Raw genomic sequence first — 20,138 nt, forward strand, 5'->3', positions numbered from 1 at the left:
AAAATAGGTTATTTCCTGTTACCAGCAGGGGGCGCCACGAGTAAGGCGGGGGTTTGACATATGGAGCCGTTCAGGGCAGAGCCCTCATCATGCTCATAAAGTTTGAAGATGTTTGGATAAAGTATGTGGACGTGAGAGCCATTCAAAATGTCATGGCAAATTCACCAAACGCCACCAAACTTTGGCGGGCCACAGAGGCCACACCCTGTAACTTAGAGAAAACTCTGTGATAACTTTTGATCATCATGGTCTTGAGGTGAGGTCCACCAGATATGAAGCTGATCGGGTGAAATCCCTAGCACGAGTTCATCCGCATACCAATGGTGGAAAGCACTCAAATTTGGCCGCCAAAAACAAAATGGCTGACTTCCTGCTGGGTTGAGGTCATGGTGTCAAGAGACTTTTTTGTGCGTCCCGAAGTGTTCTTTATGTGTACTGATTTTCATCTTCGTATTCCAAAAAAACCCATATGGAGAGGGGTATTTTAAATCTTCAAGGGGGCGCCGTTGAGCCATTTTGCCCCGCCCAATTACAAAAACCCCACCAGAGTCTAGGACCAGCCCCCAAGAACGTGTGTATGAATTTTTATGATCATAGGAGGTCGTTAAGGTCATTACAAATCCAAACGTAATTTCACGGCGAGGGATCGTCAGTTGCCGCGCCGCCACACAGATGCCATTGCACCCAGCTTCACGGCCTTCATAATGTAGCTTCACCAAGTAGTTGGGAAGGTTGTAGAGCAGAAACCAAGCCGATGGTGTCAACTATTAAGGAGCAGTACACTTCAGAGTAAAAATAGGTCATTTCCTGTTACCAGCAGGGGACGCCACGAGTAAGGCGGGAGTTTGACATATGGAGGCGTTCAGGGCAGAGCCCTGATCATGCTCATGAAGTTTGAAGATGTTTGGATAAAGTATGTGGACGTGAGAGCCATTCAAAATGTCATGGCAAATTCACCAAACGCCACCAAACTTTGGCGGGCCACAGAGGCCACGCCCTTTAACTTAGAGAAAACTCTGTGATAACTTTTGATCATCATGGTCTTGAGGTGAGGTCCACCAAATATGAAGTGGATCGGGTGAAATCCCTAGCACGAGTTCGTCCGCATACCAATGGTGTAATTCGCCAAAATCGCCAACTTCCGACCACAATGGCGGACTTCCTGTTGGGTTGAGGTCATGGTGTCAAGAGACTTTTTGGTGTGTCTCGGTATGATCAACATGTGTACCAATTTTCATGCACCTATGACAAACTAAGCCCAATGGGAGGGGGGTTTTGAAAATTTCAAGGGGGCGCTGCGGAGCCATTTTGCCCCCCCCATTTACAAGGACCACAAAATATCAAATTTTTCACCAAACCTGATGAGTGTGCAAAATTTCAGGCGTTTTAGAGCATGGGAAGGGGTTGAAAAATGCAGTTGTTTGGGAGGAATAATAATAATAATAATAATAATAATAAACATTAGAAAAACAATAGGGCCTTCGCACCACTCGGTGCTCGGGCCCTAACAAGGTTTAAGTCTGTGTGAACGGGCATGTATGGTATGGCTTGGCACAGGAGACACTGGGCTGCAAGAGATGGAGCGGAAAGACGCAGCTGGGTAATAAGCATTTCGGTATGTTTATGGTCGATTGGTTATAGACTACTGTGTGTTGTGTCACAGCCTGCATTTCAATTAACTGCTGCTGATGGTGAATTCCTGCGCTGTTTATTCATGAAAATCTTTGTCAACGATGACAGATTTGAAAGCCATCAGTGATGTACTGTCATTACTTTTGGATTTCTGTGCCATATTTGACGCAAAGAGGTTCTGTTTTCGTTCTCCAGGCAAGAGTTCAAGTCTACAGCCAAGCTGGTGGCTCTGTGAGGCTGTAAAAAAGAAAACCAAACTTTTAAATGGATAAACCAAAGTACGGGACGGATTTAAATTTTAACCTCCTCTGGGGAACATGAATATCTGTGCCAATCCATCTTGCAGATGTAAATATATTTCACTCAATAACTGCAAACTGCAAACAAAATGTCATTGGTAATCCATCCAAGGGTTGTTGAGATATTTCAGTCTGGACCAAAGTGGTGGACCAGCTGACCGTCCAACCGTCAGACGCTGCCCTCCTTAAAGCCATATACTGGCTAAACAATGGCAGAATGGATTTAATTGACTTTATTCAAACAAATGAGGAACAAGATTCCATCACAAATTATTATTAATTTCTTTTGGTGGGTTCACTGCAACAAATTATCAGCAACACAAACTGATGTTAGGAATTGCTACTACACTAGCAACTACTACTGTCAATAAGCGTATCAAGGGGAAAAGTGTTTCAAACCTCTGTTAAAATTTTTTTTAAATAATCCTTTACTCTACCTAGATGTTCATTTGTACACAGACCGCCCAAAAGTGACTTACAGAGATCCTTTCTATCTATTTACCTATGCATATAAATCCTGACCAGTTTAATCCACTGTGGCAGACCCACGATACAAAAGCACCACAACCCCCAAACCAACTGTTGTGTGAAGGGGCCCGGATCTCTACACAACAGAGACGCAAGACTGGTTAATAACACGGGACTCCGAGCGAGGCCCCTATCCGTTCAGTTGATACTGTGTCTGAATAATGCATACTCCCACACAAATTTAAATTCAATTCAATTATCACATCGCAAATGAAGAAAAGATGGATTAGGGGAGTACGTGGCCTCTGGGCATATGGAGCCTTTGGGCAGTGGAGAGTCATCCTTGAATTGTAATCCAGCCTCAACAGAAACAGCTCTCTCTAAATATTATCTGAGGTCAAAACACTAAGGGAAACTTGTTCTTTATCATTCTAGGAGAATAAGAAATAACAACAACAAAAAAAAGGATTAAGAATTTACTTCGACGCCACAATCATGTTTGTCAAAACCCACACAACCCAAAGGAAAAACCACAACTTGTCATTTTTACACTTTGGTTTTTTGATGGATTAATCAAACAAAAACACAACATGTTCACCACTGAGCTTTAGAGGTACTGGTAGGTGGATTTATTTTTTTTTGGACAGAGCCAGGCTTGCTGTTTCCCCCTGGTTCCAGTCTCTGTGCTATGATAAGCTAACCAGCAGCTTACAGTAGTTTCATATTCAGCCCACAGATAGCAGAATGGTATCAGTCTCATCTAAATCTCAGCAAGTATGCAAGCAAATTAGTTCAGTTCCAAAAATGTTGGACTATTCTTTTAATTTACAGGGCCATCAGATTTAGTAACATTCTCTTTAAAATTCTCTTTAAAATATTTAGAATATGCCAACAAGATGCATAAAGTATTCCACTACTGCTGTTGCAATAAAAGCGGCCGCTGTCAAAAACACATACATGTGCATGCACAAACACACACACACAAATAGCTGGTTAAGCTGGTTTTATGCAACTACAAATAAACGCTCTGCCACGCATATTTAAGTTCAAAGATAAATAATTATACCTCTACCATACACAGGGAAAACAGTTATGAAATAGGGGAGTTTCACGATATACGCCTGCAACATTTCAGACATGCCGTGCAAGATTTGGCCGTGCACTGCAGCACCAACCCCCCCCCCGCCCCACTCCCCCCACCTCCTTTAGCCTTGCATGAACTGGCCGGTCTGTCTCTCCTTCCATCAGCCAGGTTTAAGTTACCGTCCAAGAGCAGGAATCTTGAAAACAACCTGAGGTTAAAGTCTGAGGTCAGCGTCTCCTCCTCTTACTCCCCAAGGCTTCACCAGTTTCTGCAGATGAGGAAAAGGAGTGAAAGTTTATACAACATACACTGCACATGTTACATACACAGTAGATCATGTAGGGCTGAGGTTCTGAATGAACAACTCCTGGTTATAAAAAAAAAAAACCCAGGTTTACACTGTGGCTTCGATTACAGCTTGAGCATAGTTGGAAAAGAAGCAATGTTGTTTTTAATTACTTGATCTACTGTTGAATTTTATTACAAATATATACTTGAATGAACTTTCTGCAGTAAATGTTATCTTTAATAATATTTCCTAATATTTATTTCATGATTGTGCAGTGATAGATGACCAAGCCTGCAACTTCCCAGTGGAACATCACATCATTTTGACTTCCCTCACATACAAACGGATGTTTTTTTTTTTTTTTGTTAAATAAGCAAAATTAAATCAACCACTTGCAGGTATCAGTTGTCAGTTCTGAACTTGTAACTTGGAAGTGTTTGAGTTTAGATTTATGGCCCACCCTCTGATTTTCTGTCAGTTTTTCTTTTCTGTCCCTTGATTTCTTAAGTCTGCCTCTTTTGCATCCTGGAATATTTGAAACAGCACAAGCAGCAGTGTGGGATATCGGAGCATGGGCGTCTTCCACATGCGTTGGCACAAAGTCACGCAAGAAAATTCAAAACTGATGCTTGCCTCCCGAGCTTTTCCTTTCTTCACTTCTCCTCATAAAAAAAAATTAAGAATTTACAGTGAGTTGCTGCAGGAGGAGAATGGTGATTGTAAATATTTGTACATTTACAAAGGGGTTGGTTTATTCTCTTCGCTTACTAAACTGGCCTGAGAGTCAACGTGACCTCTGACCTTTCCTTGAACCCATAAACTCCTCCCTTCTGAGAGCGATTCAACAGGTTGGCTAGAACAATAAACCAAATGCCTCTTTCACACAGGCTTTTGATAGGAGAAAGCTTCTTTCTCTGGCCTCTGTCTGCTCCCTCTCTCTCTCTCTAGGTATCCTGCTCTGATGAGAGCAGGATAGAAAATCAGGTCAGCAGTGTGTTGAGCATAGCAGACATACTTGGGAGCAGGCTGAGGCCAAGCTGAGACTGTGCACTACTGTGGTGACTTATGAATTATCTGTGTGTCTTTGAGAGTGTCACTTCACCGGCCCAGCACAGTCGCCAGCTCGGTGTGAGTGTGTGCATGCAGGAGCATCTATTACTTTAAAATTAATCTAAAGCCGAGTGCGTGCACATGTCTAAATGAAAGCCGTGAACTGTGCACCGGTGGATTAGAGCAGAGACTGGCTGACGGGCTAAGAGAGCAGCCAGATCAAACAAGCAGCAACATCCCAAGAAAACTCTTTTTGGATAGTTGGGACTAAGCTCAGCTACTGGACCCAGAAGAGTGAAAGAGAGGAAAAAAGAGACGGAGAGGGAGCTGGTGAGAGGGAATAAGAGCCGAGCCTGTTAGGCCAGGCAGTACGGGTGGGCTGAGGTTTTGGAGTCGAAGTAGAAAGCTTTCTGACGACTTTATTCTGCTGTCGTAGATTTAAAGGAAAGATTTTTTTCGCTCCATTGTTGCTCGGTATAGTACACAGGCAAACGCGTCCCCCACCCAGCTGCACAACACTTTGTTATGCGTTTAATGTGTGCACTAGTGCTGCAGTGCTGTCATATATTTGCATGATAAACATTTACCCCCCCCTGCCGCCACACCTGCTGAAAAGAGTAAACAGTCCAAATGATCCAGTGAGATTCCATCAGGTGGTCATTTACAAGCCAATATCCAAACATTACTGACTTAAGCACACACATGAACGCATGCACACGCACAGATGAGTTGGAGTCAAGTAGCCTGAATATTGGAGGGAGAGGCACTGTTACTGCAGGCCTGTTAAAGAGTCCAAATCAGAGTGTGTGTGTGTGTGTTAAAAAGAGGTCAGCAGTGGGTCTTGACCACCGGGTCCCTGTCACTGTTTGGCTTTGAGCCTCACAGACCTCCTGTTATTGTTTTCAGTGGCTTCACTTTCTAAGGCCGCCTTGGTAGTGGTCACATTTCTCTCTCTCCCTGCTCACACACATTCTTTCTTTCTTGCCCCTACTTCAATACACACACACATAAAATGCATGAACACAGAGGACACACACACACACACGCACATGCAAACAGAGGGGTTATTTATAACATGGTGGAAGGGAAAGGCAGCCCGGCCTCACAGGGCCTATTTTCGGAGGTTCAGCCCTCAATCAGTCAGGCTGACAGCTTTTGAGTGATACCAGGAGAACAATACAGAGCAGCCTGTTTATCTTCCTCCGGCCAGCCTGGGAGGCTCTGCTTCGGTCACCATCACCCTGCCTCCCTCCAGGAAAAAAATGACTTCCAGGACAACAGTGATCTCAAACCCTGTCACTTCACAACAGCTGCTAGGCTCCCAAAAATGCTTCTCCATTAGGAAATACTTCCTCTAACCAGTTTTCTGCTGCCACTGTCATTTCTGAGCTGTTTGTCACATTTAAAGTTTCTCTCTATCACGCTGATATTCTAAATCTGCAAAAACAAAAAGTAGGCAAAACTATCGAGAAGAAAACTATGAGAAAATAAGGAATATCGCAAATAATGTGTAATATCAGCCCTGACTGAACAACCCACCAACTGTCTTCAGATTCTCAGTCAAATGTTAAATCCTAAAAACCTTTTCCCAACTTTGCCCTGCCCACTTCAAACCACTGAGAAAAACACAGAAAAAAAAATAAAAAAAAAAATAAAATAAAATAAATTTCTAATGTGAGATAAAGAAAGCACAGCAGAAAACAGTGTGGCCTTTAACTTTGGGCCCAGAACCTTGTCATTGTCCTTCTAACATACTGCTATAGATTTCCATCTGTGCCTCCCTGAATGAATTATCTTCACTATATACTGTGGTAAAAAGCTTTTTTTCCACTCCCTCAACTGCAGCTCTGATTTTTGGTAAACCCCTTTAGCTAAAAATAATTTCCTATGATCTCTGTGCAACTTCACCAATCAGATGAACAACTGCTTGGTGTGTGTGTGTGTGTGTGTGTGTGTGTAGCAGAGAAGAGACCACTGGGCAGAGGGTGGGAGCAGTGGGTTAGTGAGGAGTGGGAGCCTGATATTGTTATCTATTAAGTAAAGATTTCAGGAGTGTTTACTGGAGCTAATGGTCCATGTCACCACTATGCAACTACTGTGCAATGTTGGCTGGTAGCTATGCTGTCTGATGCATTTTTTATCTCCACATTTTGCACAAAGTTTACAGAAGCCAGAGCACAAGTTTACAAAAAGAGAACTATAAACATCACCATGAATATGGTTACAATTATTTTCATTATCAATCTGCCGATTATTTGTTTTTGATTCGTTTATTTTCACGTCCTGTAAAATTTCAGAAAATTGTGATAAATATCTAGGTTCCAAGTCGACGTCTTGTTTTGTTCTGTTCAATCACAGATAATATAGAACACAAAGAAAACCAGCCAATATCAGGAGTAAAGTGAGAAATAACTAATTCTCAAGGAACAGTATTTTCTTAAAGGGTCAATTCACCCAAATTCCAAAAACAGATTTTCTTTCTTACTCTGTGTGATATCAAGCCACAAAAAGTTTAATTTGCCTGTTTCAAAATAACTGTGAGATTTCTATTGCTGCTGCAGTGTAATCGAAAGTGGATTGAATTTTATTTGTGTGGATCTCTGAGTTGAAAATTACACAAAAAAATTCATTCAACAGTGCCCACATTACTATGGATAATCCTCAGATATAACAGTGGGAATATTTATTTTCCACTGCAAACTGTTCAGAGTGATGTGTGTGGCTTATCAGGCGTACCAGGGACATTGCCTCTGGACACAGATTATTTTTCTTGAATTTTGGGTGAACTTACCCATTAAAATCATACTGTTAACGCTCAGGTCTGCTTCAATTCTCCTTAGCTTGGATTAATTTTATTTCTCCCTTACACAAGCTCAGTTCTCGTGACAAATTAGCCACTGATTTACTTCAAAACTGGGCTTGACTGAAACCTGAGGAGACCTGAGTCCAGATAACAGCAGATGCATCACCATGAACCTGCCTCACCTTTCCTCTCTGGCCCACTGAATTACCTCCAGAACAACTAAATACACAATCCACTCCAACATGTTTCACAATCAGCTTTGTGGAAGCGGCTCCTTTTGTCGAGCCAGCTCAGTTTTTTCTCTCGGAGCCGACGCCTCCCTCGCCCTCTGTGTCACTGTTGTGACTGATGTCTTTTCCATCCTGCTGCCCTCTCTCAATTAAAAAGGAAAAACTTCCAATCCTTTTGACCTTTACCTTGACTTGGCTGTTTCCACTAAACACACATGAAAACACACAGCCCTGACACGGCTGCTCCCTCTCCTATTTTAGTCAAATCCCCCTCTGTATCCTCCCTTTCTTCCAGTCTTTTAAAGGTATGCCTGGTTTTCTATTCCGATATCATGACACACACTTACATAAGTGGGACCTTTGCATATTTAATGGCTTTTAGTGAACAAATTGCATCTGTAGCTGAGTAATGCTTATATTAGACTGATAGTGATCTTAAAATAGCCTTAAATCTCTTCTCTGTACTTTTTAGACCCCTGATTTATCAGTGAGCTCCATTAACGGAAAAATCAACGATGAGTAGTACTTATATGCTTTTATTATAAATAAGCAGCCACTCCTTCAGACAAAGCTGAAGTATAACAGCTTGAACATGTAAAACAAACATTAATTACATCAATGACTCATTATTTCCTGGACTTTATCCTCAAAACTCATCTAGGTTGCTCCTGGTGTCTCGTAGCTGTGTGAGGGATGTCAGCACCTCCTCTGTTGGCCTCCTCCCCAGCTGTTTACCCCATCTGCTCCTCACATTCACTGTTCCCGTTTCACTCTCTTTATCCCCCACCACTGGGTAGAAAATCACACACAAAAAAAGATCCTGACAGTCATAATCAAGTATGATGATGTTAAAAGTAATGAATGAGGACTTTGAGATTATGTAGTAAATCAAAAAACAACAGTGACAGGCTTTAGTTTATTATATAGCCTCAGTTCTCATCCTTAGTTATTCATCTTTACCAAATATGTAGTTGTACTGAGCCAGCTGAGCGGAGCGAATCTTCTTATTTAAGGTTGCTCCCTGATCGTCATTCAAATCAGCCATGAAGCCAGCTACACGGAACTGCTGGACCACCTTAACAGGAGAGAGGCAGTTCTTTTATTATGCTATCTCTGCAATGTGCTTCTCGCTTTAACGAGCAAATTAATAAAGACGGAAAGAAACAAGGTCAAAAAGAAAGTGCACTTGGTCTGCTTATGAACCAAGGAAATCTTCATCATACACTGACCTGCTTGGCGTATGACTCACTGTTGCCCCCCACAGGAATAACTGCGACCTGCGCTGGAGACAACCAAAGTGGCCTAGATGAGATAAAGACGAGGGAGGTGATGAGTTATTGCACAGCGACATCATCGTAAGAGCCTCATAAAATGCTTCTGATTTCATGTCATTATTCTCATCTTCGCACCATTTTCCTCCAAAGTTTTCAGCCAGGATAGCGATCATTCTCTCCAGTGATCCCAGCACTGCTCTGTGGATCATCACTGGCCTGTGTAACTGTCCGTCTTGCCTGAGAGAAAGTTAAAAAAAGATTTATCAATAGAGCGTGATTTGGATGATATGTGGTGGCTGTCCTTCGGTATCGCTGAGATTATAGGGTCATCGTGTGCCACGTTGCAGATCAATGAACCAAAAGGCAAAATTCTTTTTTAAGATTTTTGCATCAATGTGATGAAGTACCTTCATCTGTTAAGTATTTACTGGATTAATCAAAAACAGACCTTCCTGTTATTCTAGGTTATTTTATGCATAAAAGTTTCTCAATTGCTTCTCCAGAAAATTGACTACATCATGACATATACTAATGTTTCAATATGAAATTATATATATCCTGAAAGAAGGTTTGATCCATATTTATCTCCTAAACTGTGTGATCAAAAGCGCTTTTATATAATCAGACTATGAGGGAAGTAGGGCAGACAAATAGGAGGCAAAAAGACATTTAAGGCAGAAATGGGGAATGTGCTCGTCTCCACCGATAAACTCAATAAAGGACGAATCTTTCGTGATCAAATTAGACCCCTATGAAGTCAGACTTGTGCCTTTTAAACTTGAGTAACAAGCATGAGGGTTTATCAAACTGACAAGCACATGGTTCTAAAGTGCAGGTTTAAAACACTGCAGATGTAGGAATGTTTAAAAGACCGAGAGCCAAACGCAGAATTTTTTTTTGACTCACCCGACATACTGAAGGTCAAATCGGATTGGCAGCTGAAAGTCCAACTGGATTGTGGCACACTGGTGTTGTCTGCCAATGGCATCTTTGATTTGAATGTCAATCTATGAAGGAACATGTAGAACTGTTTTAGTATCAGGCTTCATTTATCTTTTCCAGCCAAGATCAACAAATCTCAGAGCTGATGGTGACAAATGGCATTTTTGTGGGCAGACATGGTTACAAATGAGCTGCCAAGACAAGCTGCTGATAGCTAATTGTGGCTAAGACACCCTAGCTAGATGACTTTGAGGAATGTTTGTTTGTTTCATTGGAGCATGTTGGTATGTGTCTAACCCCAGCTTGACTCAACCTACCTCCCCTCTCTGTGACTCCACATGAGCTCGATCATGTGACGTGTGCCTGAAGCTGACTTCCTCTTTACGCTCATGGACTTCTTGTATGACTTAACGTGAAAATAGAATTCGCTCAAAGAAAACCGAGGTCATTCTCGAGTTACGCCAATTTCAGTTACAAACAACCAATGCTTTTGGATTTTTTAAAGTGTGTTCTGTTGGTGAAACACAAGGTGAACTGCATCATCATTTTTTTTACTCTAGGTTAGATGAGAAAATAGACACCACTCACAAGTCTGAGTGACTGTAGACACGAACCTACAGCCAGATGCCGGTTAGCTTAGCTTAGCTTAGCTTAGCTTAAAGACTGGAAACAGCTAACCTGGCTCTGTCCCAAAAAAAAATAAAAATAAAAAATACAGACTATCTAGCATCATTGGAACACATCTTGTTTGTTTAATCCATAGAAAAAACTAGTGTTGTCGTCACTAAGACTCTAGGAAGTTACCCGTCGTAAAACCACAGCGTGTCATTTTTAAACTTGCTTTTTATGCATGCTAGGTTAAGTTAACCGCTGACTGCCATATAGTATGTAACAGACAGATAAGAGAGAGGTGTTAATTCTTCTCTAGTTCCCAAAATGTTGAACTATGTACTGCTTTGGCTGCAGGTATTGTGATAAATAATATTTACTCTTGTGTGTGGAAATCAGTCTCCTTTCCTGCGTGTTGCCCTTCCCACTGACCTTTGGTCCATAGAAGGCTCCGTCTCCTGGGTTCAACTCCCAAGGTTCACCAAAGTGCTGCAGACTCCTCTCCAACTGCTGCTCTCACACACACACACACACACACACACACACACACACACACACACACACACACACACACACACACACACACACACACACACACACACACACACACACAAATGCACAGCAAGTACATAAATAGGCCTTAGAGAGAATGTGAGTATATTAATGTACATTATGATCGTAATGTTGGTCCCTCTGTGTGTGTATATATGTATGTGTGTGTGTGTGTGTGTGTGTGTGTGTGTGTGTGTGTGTGTGTGTGTGTGTGTGTTGAAGGTGCTGTGGGAGCTTGGAACCATAATGTTCAATTACACTCAATTGAATCAGCTTTAACTGCTGCTGTGCCTATTTAAAAGGCGTCTGTGGGGATTTAGAGATATACATCTAGCCAGCAGCCCGACAAAGCAGCAGCACTCTATTGGAAAGTACCACTCACATAACTGATTGGTTAAGTGGATATCGTTACACAATGTTATTTTGTTTAAATAACATTTTTTTTTTCCTGTAGCTGTGATTAACAGGGTCCAGCTTAGAGTATATACACATCTGAACAGCTGGCCTTGCCTAAGACTGCATCTGCTTTTTGGCATACCACGGGAAGATAAAGTGTGTGTGCATGTTGCGTGTGTTTACCTGCTCTGCATTATCCCACTGTTCAGGCTCTCCTAGGCACGGCGTAGGACGTGTAGACAGAAGGCAGTGGAAGGAAAACCCAAACACTTGATACACACTCCTCACAAAGTCCAAACAAGCCACAATTTCTTCTTCCAGCTGGAAAGAAAGAATGGAAAAAGAAAAAAGCTGAAGATAAGCATAACAATAGGACGTCATAATATAAATAACAGGCCAAATGCAACTGAGAGACTCGGGCACAGGCATTGAGTGTTAAATTCCAACCAAGGTGGGGGGAAAAAAACAAGCAAAGAAACACAGACTATAAATTTACTGTAAAGTCCTAAATGCTCCAGAGATTGAATTAGTATTACAGACACTAACATAGTAATGATTATCATGTGAGTGTTATCTTTGTGAATTAACAGGAAGCAAACAGATGGGCTGGAGGTGCGCAATCAGTATCATGGGAACGTTTCAGGTCTCTCTGTAGAGGATCAGGATTACACAGACTGTACAGCCACAGAGATGCACATATGGAGGTGTAATGTTTGAACAGCACAAAGACCTTCATTCATCTGCGCTAAGGCCTCCTGGAATGTCTTGAGTTATTTGTACAGCCCATCTAATCACTGTAATATGGTTCCACATGCGTCCCATTTACAGTTTCTATCCCAGTTACTACACCTTAACAAATATGCTGTTCGTCATTGAAAAGGTGAATCTGCCGCAAAACAATGTCCGCATCTTTAAGTGTGTTACGTGTACCTGCTCAGGAGTGCAGAAGATGTGAGCGTCGTCCTGGCAGAACCTGCGAACACGAGTGAGACCTCCTAGAGCTCCGGAGAGCTCATTACGATGCAGTGCCCCGAAATCGGCCCATCGCAGAGGAAGCTCCCTCCACGAGCGAACTCGCTGCTCAAACATAAGACTAGACATAAGAAAGGGCAGTCAGTCGCTGCTCAGTCTCTGTAATAACACTTCAGTGCTGGACTGTGTATTTGTGTGTGCGTGTTCACCAGTGTGCGGGGCAGTTCATGGGTTTGAGAGCGTAGGTCTGAGAACCCTCTGATGTCACAGTAAACATGTTCTCGCTGTAGTGCTCCCAGTGGCCTGAGCGCTCCCATAATGCAGTGCTGTACAGGGTTGGGGTGATGACCTCGGTGAAGCCTCGCCTTTGGTATTCACTCTATGAGACGTCGGGAAGGAAGCGTGCGTGTGACAATGAGTGCAGGACAGGGTCAGACTGTCACAACAAGGCTAACCAGAGCAATATCCTGACGGCCCATATGAACATGTGTATCCTCAGGATACGATCAACACAGCACATGTTAATGTATGTACGTGTTTGTGTGTATGAGAAACTCATTATGTTCACATGGATGTTATTACATTATAAACCCAATAAAGGAAACACGGAATAAGAAATTACAATGTAAGCAAAAAATTTTCTTACACAGACAGAGCTAAGTACAAAGTTGGAGTTTGCATAATCAAAATAAGACATATGGGGTATTTCAGTTTTAGTTGCATAAGCAGTGTTGACCTGGGTTAACAAGTCGCAGTTCATCAAAAGTGGTTGCTACAGTGTTAATGTTGAGACTGACTGAATATGACAGAGGATGCAGGTGAAGTGTGAAACTGTTTTTTGGTTGTTGTTTTCTGAAAAGTTAAGACAACATTTCACACTCTTTAGAACTCATTACAAAATTGCTATATTTGCAGAAAGCTGCAAGAATCTACCACAGCAGCAACAACACAGAAAGATAAAGTTTGAGGATTGGAGGGAAACTCAGACATTGTAATGGGATGTAGAGGTAGTATCTTCAGTCATTCTTCAGGCAACAATCTGCTGCATGTAAATGAGAATGTAAATGGAATAGTTCTATAAAGCCATAGACTAAACTAAAGTTTTTTCTATAAAGAACGATGTTTACCGTCAGATTATTGCTGGCTATTTAAACTACACACAGAGTGCACTGTGTGTACTATATGTTCACCTTAATGAAGTCAGTGAGTGTGTTGTAGATGTGGGCTCCTTTAGGCAGAAAGAAGCAACTGCCTGGACTGACGTCATTGAAGAAGAACAGCTCCTGGTCCTGCACAAAGACATGTACACATGGCATTTATGACCAAAAAAACACAAACACAATTTCTATATGTGATTTTCACATCTCTGATCTCAGTTGATGCACTTCTCCCAACGTAGATTTCGTCTTACAGTCCCGATGCGCCTGTGGTCCCTCCTCCTCGCCTCCTCCTGCTCTCTCTCCCACTCGTCTTTGTCCTTCTCTCCTGGAAAGGCAACACCTAACAGACGCATTAAACCTGATGCCTCCATCTGATTGGCCAGGGTCACGGGCGACAGCTGCGATTTTACAGAGAGGAAGAGAAAATTATGACTGGACAAAGAAGTGGAAAGAGAGGGAGAGTGATTGTGTCAGCCAGAAGAGGAAAGGTGAAGAGATGAGAGTGATGTCTGATGCTACACGTCCAATGGATGGCAGTGTATTTGTAATAGCCTAGAACAGGAAACTGGCCTCTGACAAACACAATATCCTGCTGCTGAAATTTCCAGCCTGGCTGCCATGAAACTTCAGTCTTCCCAGTCAAAGCCCAGTATGGAAATTCCTCCCTCTCCCTGGTTCAATAAAGAGGAGGAAAATTCCATTTACCCAGCATGTGCCCCACAGGACGGATGGTGCCAAATGGGTCCAAATAAAACAGAGTTGTAGAGATTACATGAGGTTAACCCAACATCTTTGATCATCATGTGGGTAATGTTTCAATCTTTTTTAAAAAATGATTACTTGCCATTAAACCATGAGAGCATAACAGCTAATGTACAAGGCAAAATTTTGCACTGAAATTCAAGGAACACAAGTAAAACCACAAAGAGGACGATTACAGAGACACACACACACCTGGAGCATCTTGAAGACCTTGAGGAGGCCAGTGTGTGGGAGGAGGGGGCCATTGCAGATCCCTATGCTGTCTCCACACCTGGGTCACACAGAAAGGATGAAACAGGTTTAATCTTTTCATGAGAGTTTAGAGGGCACTGGCAGGTAATTCAATATCAGGTAATGTGTATGTGTGTGTGTTAATACGTGCCTATATACTGTGATTGTGGGACCATTCATCTGCTCCTCAACAAGCTGCAGTCTCAACTTACTGCTCTGTAAAAAGAACGCCCACAAAACACACAGGAAGTTCATATATATCACAGTTCAATATGGACAGGATCAATATAGGAAGGAGTCTGACCTCAGTGAGTAAACATTGGGAGAGTAGAAAGTATGAGCAGCACACCATAAACAGGAGCCACTCCTCCACAGTGACAAATACCACTGCTACTCATATTATCAAGAGCAACATTTATACGCACTCAGTTAGACAAGCTGCTACAGGTACAGTTAAAAATCAACATGGCTGAATGACTGCAAAAATTGCAGACAGACATTTTGCATCGCTGTAAAAGATTAGTCTGTTAATTCTTAGTCTCACTGTAATTCACAAAGGCTCTTGTTTGGAAGTAAATCACCAGCCCTACATGATGCTTTATATGCTAAGTGACATACAAACACCACCCCTAACCCTTAAACTATTCAATATCTTCTCATTGATTAATTATAGTGTTAAAATAAAGTGTTTTCAAGGCATCTGACATGTTATTGCAGCAAAAGGGAACTCTTACTGTACTGTTCCTGCCATGTTAAGTCAAAATGTCTGCTGTGGTGAACTGGTATATCAGAGATGTTGGTATCACTGACCTGGAAGAGCTCTTGCACCTCTGCTGTATTCAGCTCCAGTCTGGACAGAGGAAGTTTGAGGGCTGCAGCCTTCTTACACCTGTCCTCCACATCAGTCAGGGACAAGGCACTGTGGGTAAAGACAGATGCAGGTAAAACAACAGATAAAATGTCATAAACAGAAAAATCTGCAGCAGTAAGAAAGAGCCAAAGAGCGAATGAAGAAAGAAGCACAGGCCTCAAGATTAACAAGGGGGAGGAAAAGAGGTCAGGGGCTCTGTATATTTTATGTGAGATGAACTTTAATAATTCCTGCAGATGAAAAGGGCTTATTATATCACCACAGACTAAGCTATAGATCAGAATGTGAAAGAGCACCGCTCATTAAATACAGAAGTGAGGAGAAAAAAAAAGAAAAGAGAGAGAAGCCTAGCAACCAGCGCCAAATATTTTAAAAACAGTAATTTTTTGGTTGGTTATTCTTAAAGCACTCTACAAGTGCATGTAGTCCACACAAGGCCGATAATACTGTGGCATTTTTCACAGGCTACACAAGACATGTTTTCACCACAGATTCGACTTGTGATCCTTTATCAGTTTTACCTGTTATCTAGCAAATGGTCACAGTAAAGCCCCAGCTCTGATGTTCCTTCTCTGCACACCTCGGCACCAAAGACCCCCTCCAACACCCCGCCAAGGACACATGCTCCGGTCCTCCATGCTGCCTAAGAAAGGGAGGGTGGTACAGAGTAAGACAGAAGTAGTGAAGAAGGTCCCTTCCTGAGCTAACTGACCTGGAAGTATGAGAGTAGCACCCACAGTGAAATTGGCAATTTTGTTATATCTTGAATACAATGACAGTGAAAGACATCTTATTTTATCTTAATATAATGAACAATAATCAGGTGTCAGTTCATTTCAAATCTCTTTGTGACATGATTGTCTTTTATTGATGCTTTAACTTTACCTCATCCATCTTTACCTGGACATTTCCCCCTGAGGTCAATTAAAAATGAACAGGAAAAGAAAGATGGTGTAATCCTTTAGAATATTAATTTCTACCTTTAAAGAAAACATCTACATTTCAGACATGTCGAAGGAACTCAAATGAGATTTGAGGGAAAAGGTGCAATTACCTGCTTTCCCTCTACTGTGTCAAACCCCAGAAGTTGCAGTTCACAGTCTTCCTCTAGGGGCTGTCCAAGCTCCCACAGCTCCCCATTCACCTTGCTCAACAAAGCTCCTTTCACCCTGCAAAAACACATGCAAGAATGCTGTTATAGCACTAAAGTAAATACTGTAAAATAACCCATTTCTGTATGAATTCTGTATTTACCGGACACTTTGAGCAACAAAGAGAGGTGTGGTTATGCCAGCTGTTCCTTTCACTGTCCGGCCATCTGCCAGTTGGATGCTGAGGGGCTTTTCTGAAACTTCAACTCTCTTCTCACGGCTTCGTTTCTCCCTGAGTGACTCAAAGACTTGAAGTCGCTCAGATAAAACTGGGGACTCCTGCAGCTGGACAGGAAAAACAGAGGTAAGTGTCAAAATAGGAAGCTTTATATACACATGTGCAGAGCAACTGGGAGACATACTATGATAGATTTACAAATATTTTGAATAAAAAGTGCCTATCATTGTGGATTTCAGTCTCAACAATGTGTATATACTGTCTCTCAGTTTAGCTGTTGTATTAGAGTCACATGATGGCATAGATGTATGTTACTGTTCTAGAGGAGTGGATAACATAACTTGAACATTAGCCTTGTTTTCCCTGAGTAACTTTGTCCCACACTAGTTTACATTACATAGCATTACATAGTACCCTCACTGATATATAGGGGGTGCACTAAATATTAGAACCACCTGTCAGTTTAATGCAAAATAATTCAAACAGCCTCCAAAACTTGAATGAACATCTCTGTAAAACCTTCATGAAGTTATGGTTTGCTGCAGGACTGTTGTATTAGACTGGATACCTAACAAACTGGAAAATGGAGTCTATACTGATACACCAGCTTCAACAGTGTTAGCTTCAGTTAAGTCTTTTTCTCAGCTTAACAGCTGAGTACTCAGCTAAGTGATATCATATTCATAAGTTAAAAGTAGTTATATCAAAAAGAATGAACAAAAACAAATTAAAGCTAAATTCATAAATGAAATGACTCCAAATCAGCCTGACGACCTTCTTATAAATATTTGTATCATTTAACATTTAGATAATACTGGCAGTCATATCCCAATTTATCAGCCTGGGGACATTCTGCCAAAAATATTGATATTTTACTTTTAAGGGAACCACAGGGAAAGAACGTGGAAGGTATGGTTGGGTTTATGTTCCTCATATCAAACACTGCAACCTTGCAGAATACTAGGGCTGCAACTAACAGTTATTTTTATTATCAGAGTATTAAAGTAGTATTTATTTTGTCTGGAAAAGTTTTGAAATTTGTGAAGAATGTCTGTCTTAGCTTCCTAGGACTAGCGGTGACATCTTGTAATGTCTTGTTTGGTTCAATAAAAAGCCTAAAAGTTGAAGATATTTAATTTGCAATAAAATGAAAGAAAAATCATCACATTTAAGGAGCTGGAACCACAAAATCCCTAGCATTTCTGCTTGAAAAGTAATTCAAATTCTTTCAATCAATTCAACTGCACTGCATATACAGACCATCAAGATCAGATATGCAACTGTCTATACAAAAACCAATGTCCAACACAACAGAAGATGTCAGATTAAAATCAGAGAGACATAAGGTTTAACTGGACAAGTGGTTTGTTTATCACCGGACAGCTTCATCTGCACAGTGGACAAACAGCAAGAGCAGCTGTAGCTCTGCACACGGACAGCACACACACTGTACTGGAGCTAACGTTAGCTGTAGTTACTGTACTGCAGTAATAACATGGTCGCGCACCTTGCTGTACCTCCTGTGCGCGCGAAGTGTCACGCGAGCTGCCGGCCGACAGACAACCAGCCGGAACAGCTGCGTCACCGCCATCCTAAACACACCTGCCTAAACACACGCCTTCATTTCCAAATATCCAACACTGCTGTCCCCTTCGCTGCGAGCGGCCATTACACCGGAAGCACGGAGTAGGACAGCAGCGGTGACGTCACGGACGGAAACCTGTGACGCCCGCCGTGAAGCAGCGTGCGCGTTGCCGAGCGTCTGCACCAGAGCGCGCTTCCACAGAGGAGCTACGCACATCGTTAAAGAAGCGGGACATCTGCAGTTACTAGAATGGACTGTAAGTAACAACCCGATGTGAACACCACAGCCATGCACAGTCAGATCAGGCAATTCAGATTAGATTAAATGTGTTCTGATTCTTCAACGAAGCAGCGCACACTTTAGGAGTCTGCCACAGGTGAAGCGCAACACAAGCCCATCCAAAAGGACAGGAGAAGAGATAAGACTACGCCTGCTGTTCAGTGATCAGCCCCAAAGCAATTTCACACAGAGACACACGCTCCTGAAGACTGAACAGACTCGGTGAGCTCCGTTATTACACAGATTTAAGAGCTCATAGCGGTTAGAGCTTCATTTAAAGGCTACTGGGTTACTGCCCGGAGCATTAGTATAGATTAAATAAGTAGGTAAACAGAGAAAATCTAACTGAATGCAATTAGTATTTTACTCTCCACGAAAACCACCATCACTGTAGCTATTGTTCAAATAACACATTTTAAAGCCCACCACGTGGAAAGTTTGACAACAAACACAAAGTGCAAAAAGTTCAGAAATGTTAAACCGAACATTTAAATGCAATTATCCCTGAATACATTTTTTTTAGCAAGTAATATCTTTCAAATGGACTGCTACAACCCTGGAACACTATCCTAAGTGAATGAACAGCTCAGTTCATTCAGGAGCCTGATTATGTTTTGTTTTTCACCATTTTCAGAAATCAACAGTTTTACAGTAGTGACAGTGAAACATAATGGAGACTGGATCTATTCGACCTCAAGACTGAAGAGCTGAAGTTACCACTGAACTACCACTTGGGGGCGCTATAACACTTTCAGAAAGAGTATGGTCCTTTTGCACGCTAAAAAGATGAAACCTGTGAATAATACAATTCATTTTAGCATCTAATGGTATAAATACGGTGCATTCAGACAGATTTAAGTAAGTTTTAATTTCATCAGTTCTAACTGACCAAATCTAGACCATTTTACTATGGCTGGACCCAACTATTTAAAATCTGGGACAACTGTCAGTATTTGCTCATTCACTTGTCCATGGTAAATGAAGTGGAAAGCACACAAGTACGTAGAGTCTTGGAGTATAAACAAGCTACATGTTTTCAAGTAAGAGGTCTTGTTGGCCTCTGTCAGATAATGGCCTAAAAAGGAGAGCTGGTAGTTTTGCCTAATGATGCAGATACAGAAAAGTATCCAACATTAAGGACCTAACAGCTTGGCTGTACAATTAACCACACTGCTTTGTTCAGCGTAGAATAATGGCACAGAGGCCATAACGACCCCATTTCCCTTTCAATATTCTGGAAAGATGTTGGCACAATATGAATGCGTTAAGTCAATTCATACTGACTAAATTGTACTACTATATAAAACAAACTGGTCATCAT

At 41.8% G+C, this 20,138-nt stretch overlaps 1 protein-coding gene across 2 annotated transcripts; it reads right to left on the minus strand.

Annotated features, from left to right (window-relative positions):
- Positions 1 to 8,373: 8,373 nt before the first annotated feature.
- Positions 8,374 to 18,647, minus strand: tars2 (threonyl-tRNA synthetase 2, mitochondrial). 2 transcript variants are annotated; one of them, XM_041043718.1, is made up of 18 exons: positions 18,461 to 18,647; positions 16,879 to 17,054; positions 16,679 to 16,793; positions 16,146 to 16,267; positions 15,564 to 15,672; positions 14,905 to 14,969; positions 14,715 to 14,793; positions 14,012 to 14,158; positions 13,791 to 13,889; positions 12,810 to 12,979; positions 12,559 to 12,721; positions 11,812 to 11,949; positions 11,113 to 11,190; positions 10,036 to 10,136; positions 9,265 to 9,366; positions 9,085 to 9,157; positions 8,816 to 8,930; positions 8,374 to 8,644 (listed from the first exon to the last, which is right to left on the minus strand). In XM_041043718.1, exons 1-18 carry the CDS (start codon positions 18,542 to 18,544, stop codon positions 8,502 to 8,504), a joined length of 2,079 nt encoding a protein of 692 aa, XP_040899652.1. In that variant the 5' UTR covers positions 18,545 to 18,647; the 3' UTR covers positions 8,374 to 8,501. The 2 variants fall into 2 exon arrangements, with proteins under 2 accessions (XP_040899652.1, XP_040899651.1); XM_041043717.1 differs by having other exon boundaries at positions 16,879 to 17,060.
- Between the last annotated feature and the right edge of the window lie 1,491 nt (positions 18,648 to 20,138).

The sequence above is a fragment of the Toxotes jaculatrix genome, chromosome 8 (genome assembly GCF_017976425.1).
Source record: "Toxotes jaculatrix isolate fToxJac2 chromosome 8, fToxJac2.pri, whole genome shotgun sequence".
Classification (NCBI taxonomy): Eukaryota; Metazoa; Chordata; class Actinopteri; family Toxotidae; genus Toxotes; species Toxotes jaculatrix.

What these genes read in the sequence shown, in the direction of transcription:
- tars2 (XM_041043717.1), bottom strand. Translation starts at nt 18,544, where the DNA reads ATGGCGGTGACGCAGCTGTTCCGGCTGGTTGTCTGTCGGCCGGCAGCT. An exon ending in GACCATTTGCTAGATAACAG is followed by an intron (nt 15,673 to 16,145) that starts GTAAAACTGATA and finishes CTTTACCCACAG; the next exon opens with TGCCTTGTCCCTGACTGATG. An exon ending in CCCACAATCACAGTATATAG is followed by an intron (nt 14,794 to 14,904) that starts GCACGTATTAAC and finishes TGTGTGACCCAG; the next exon opens with GTGTGGAGACAGCATAGGGA.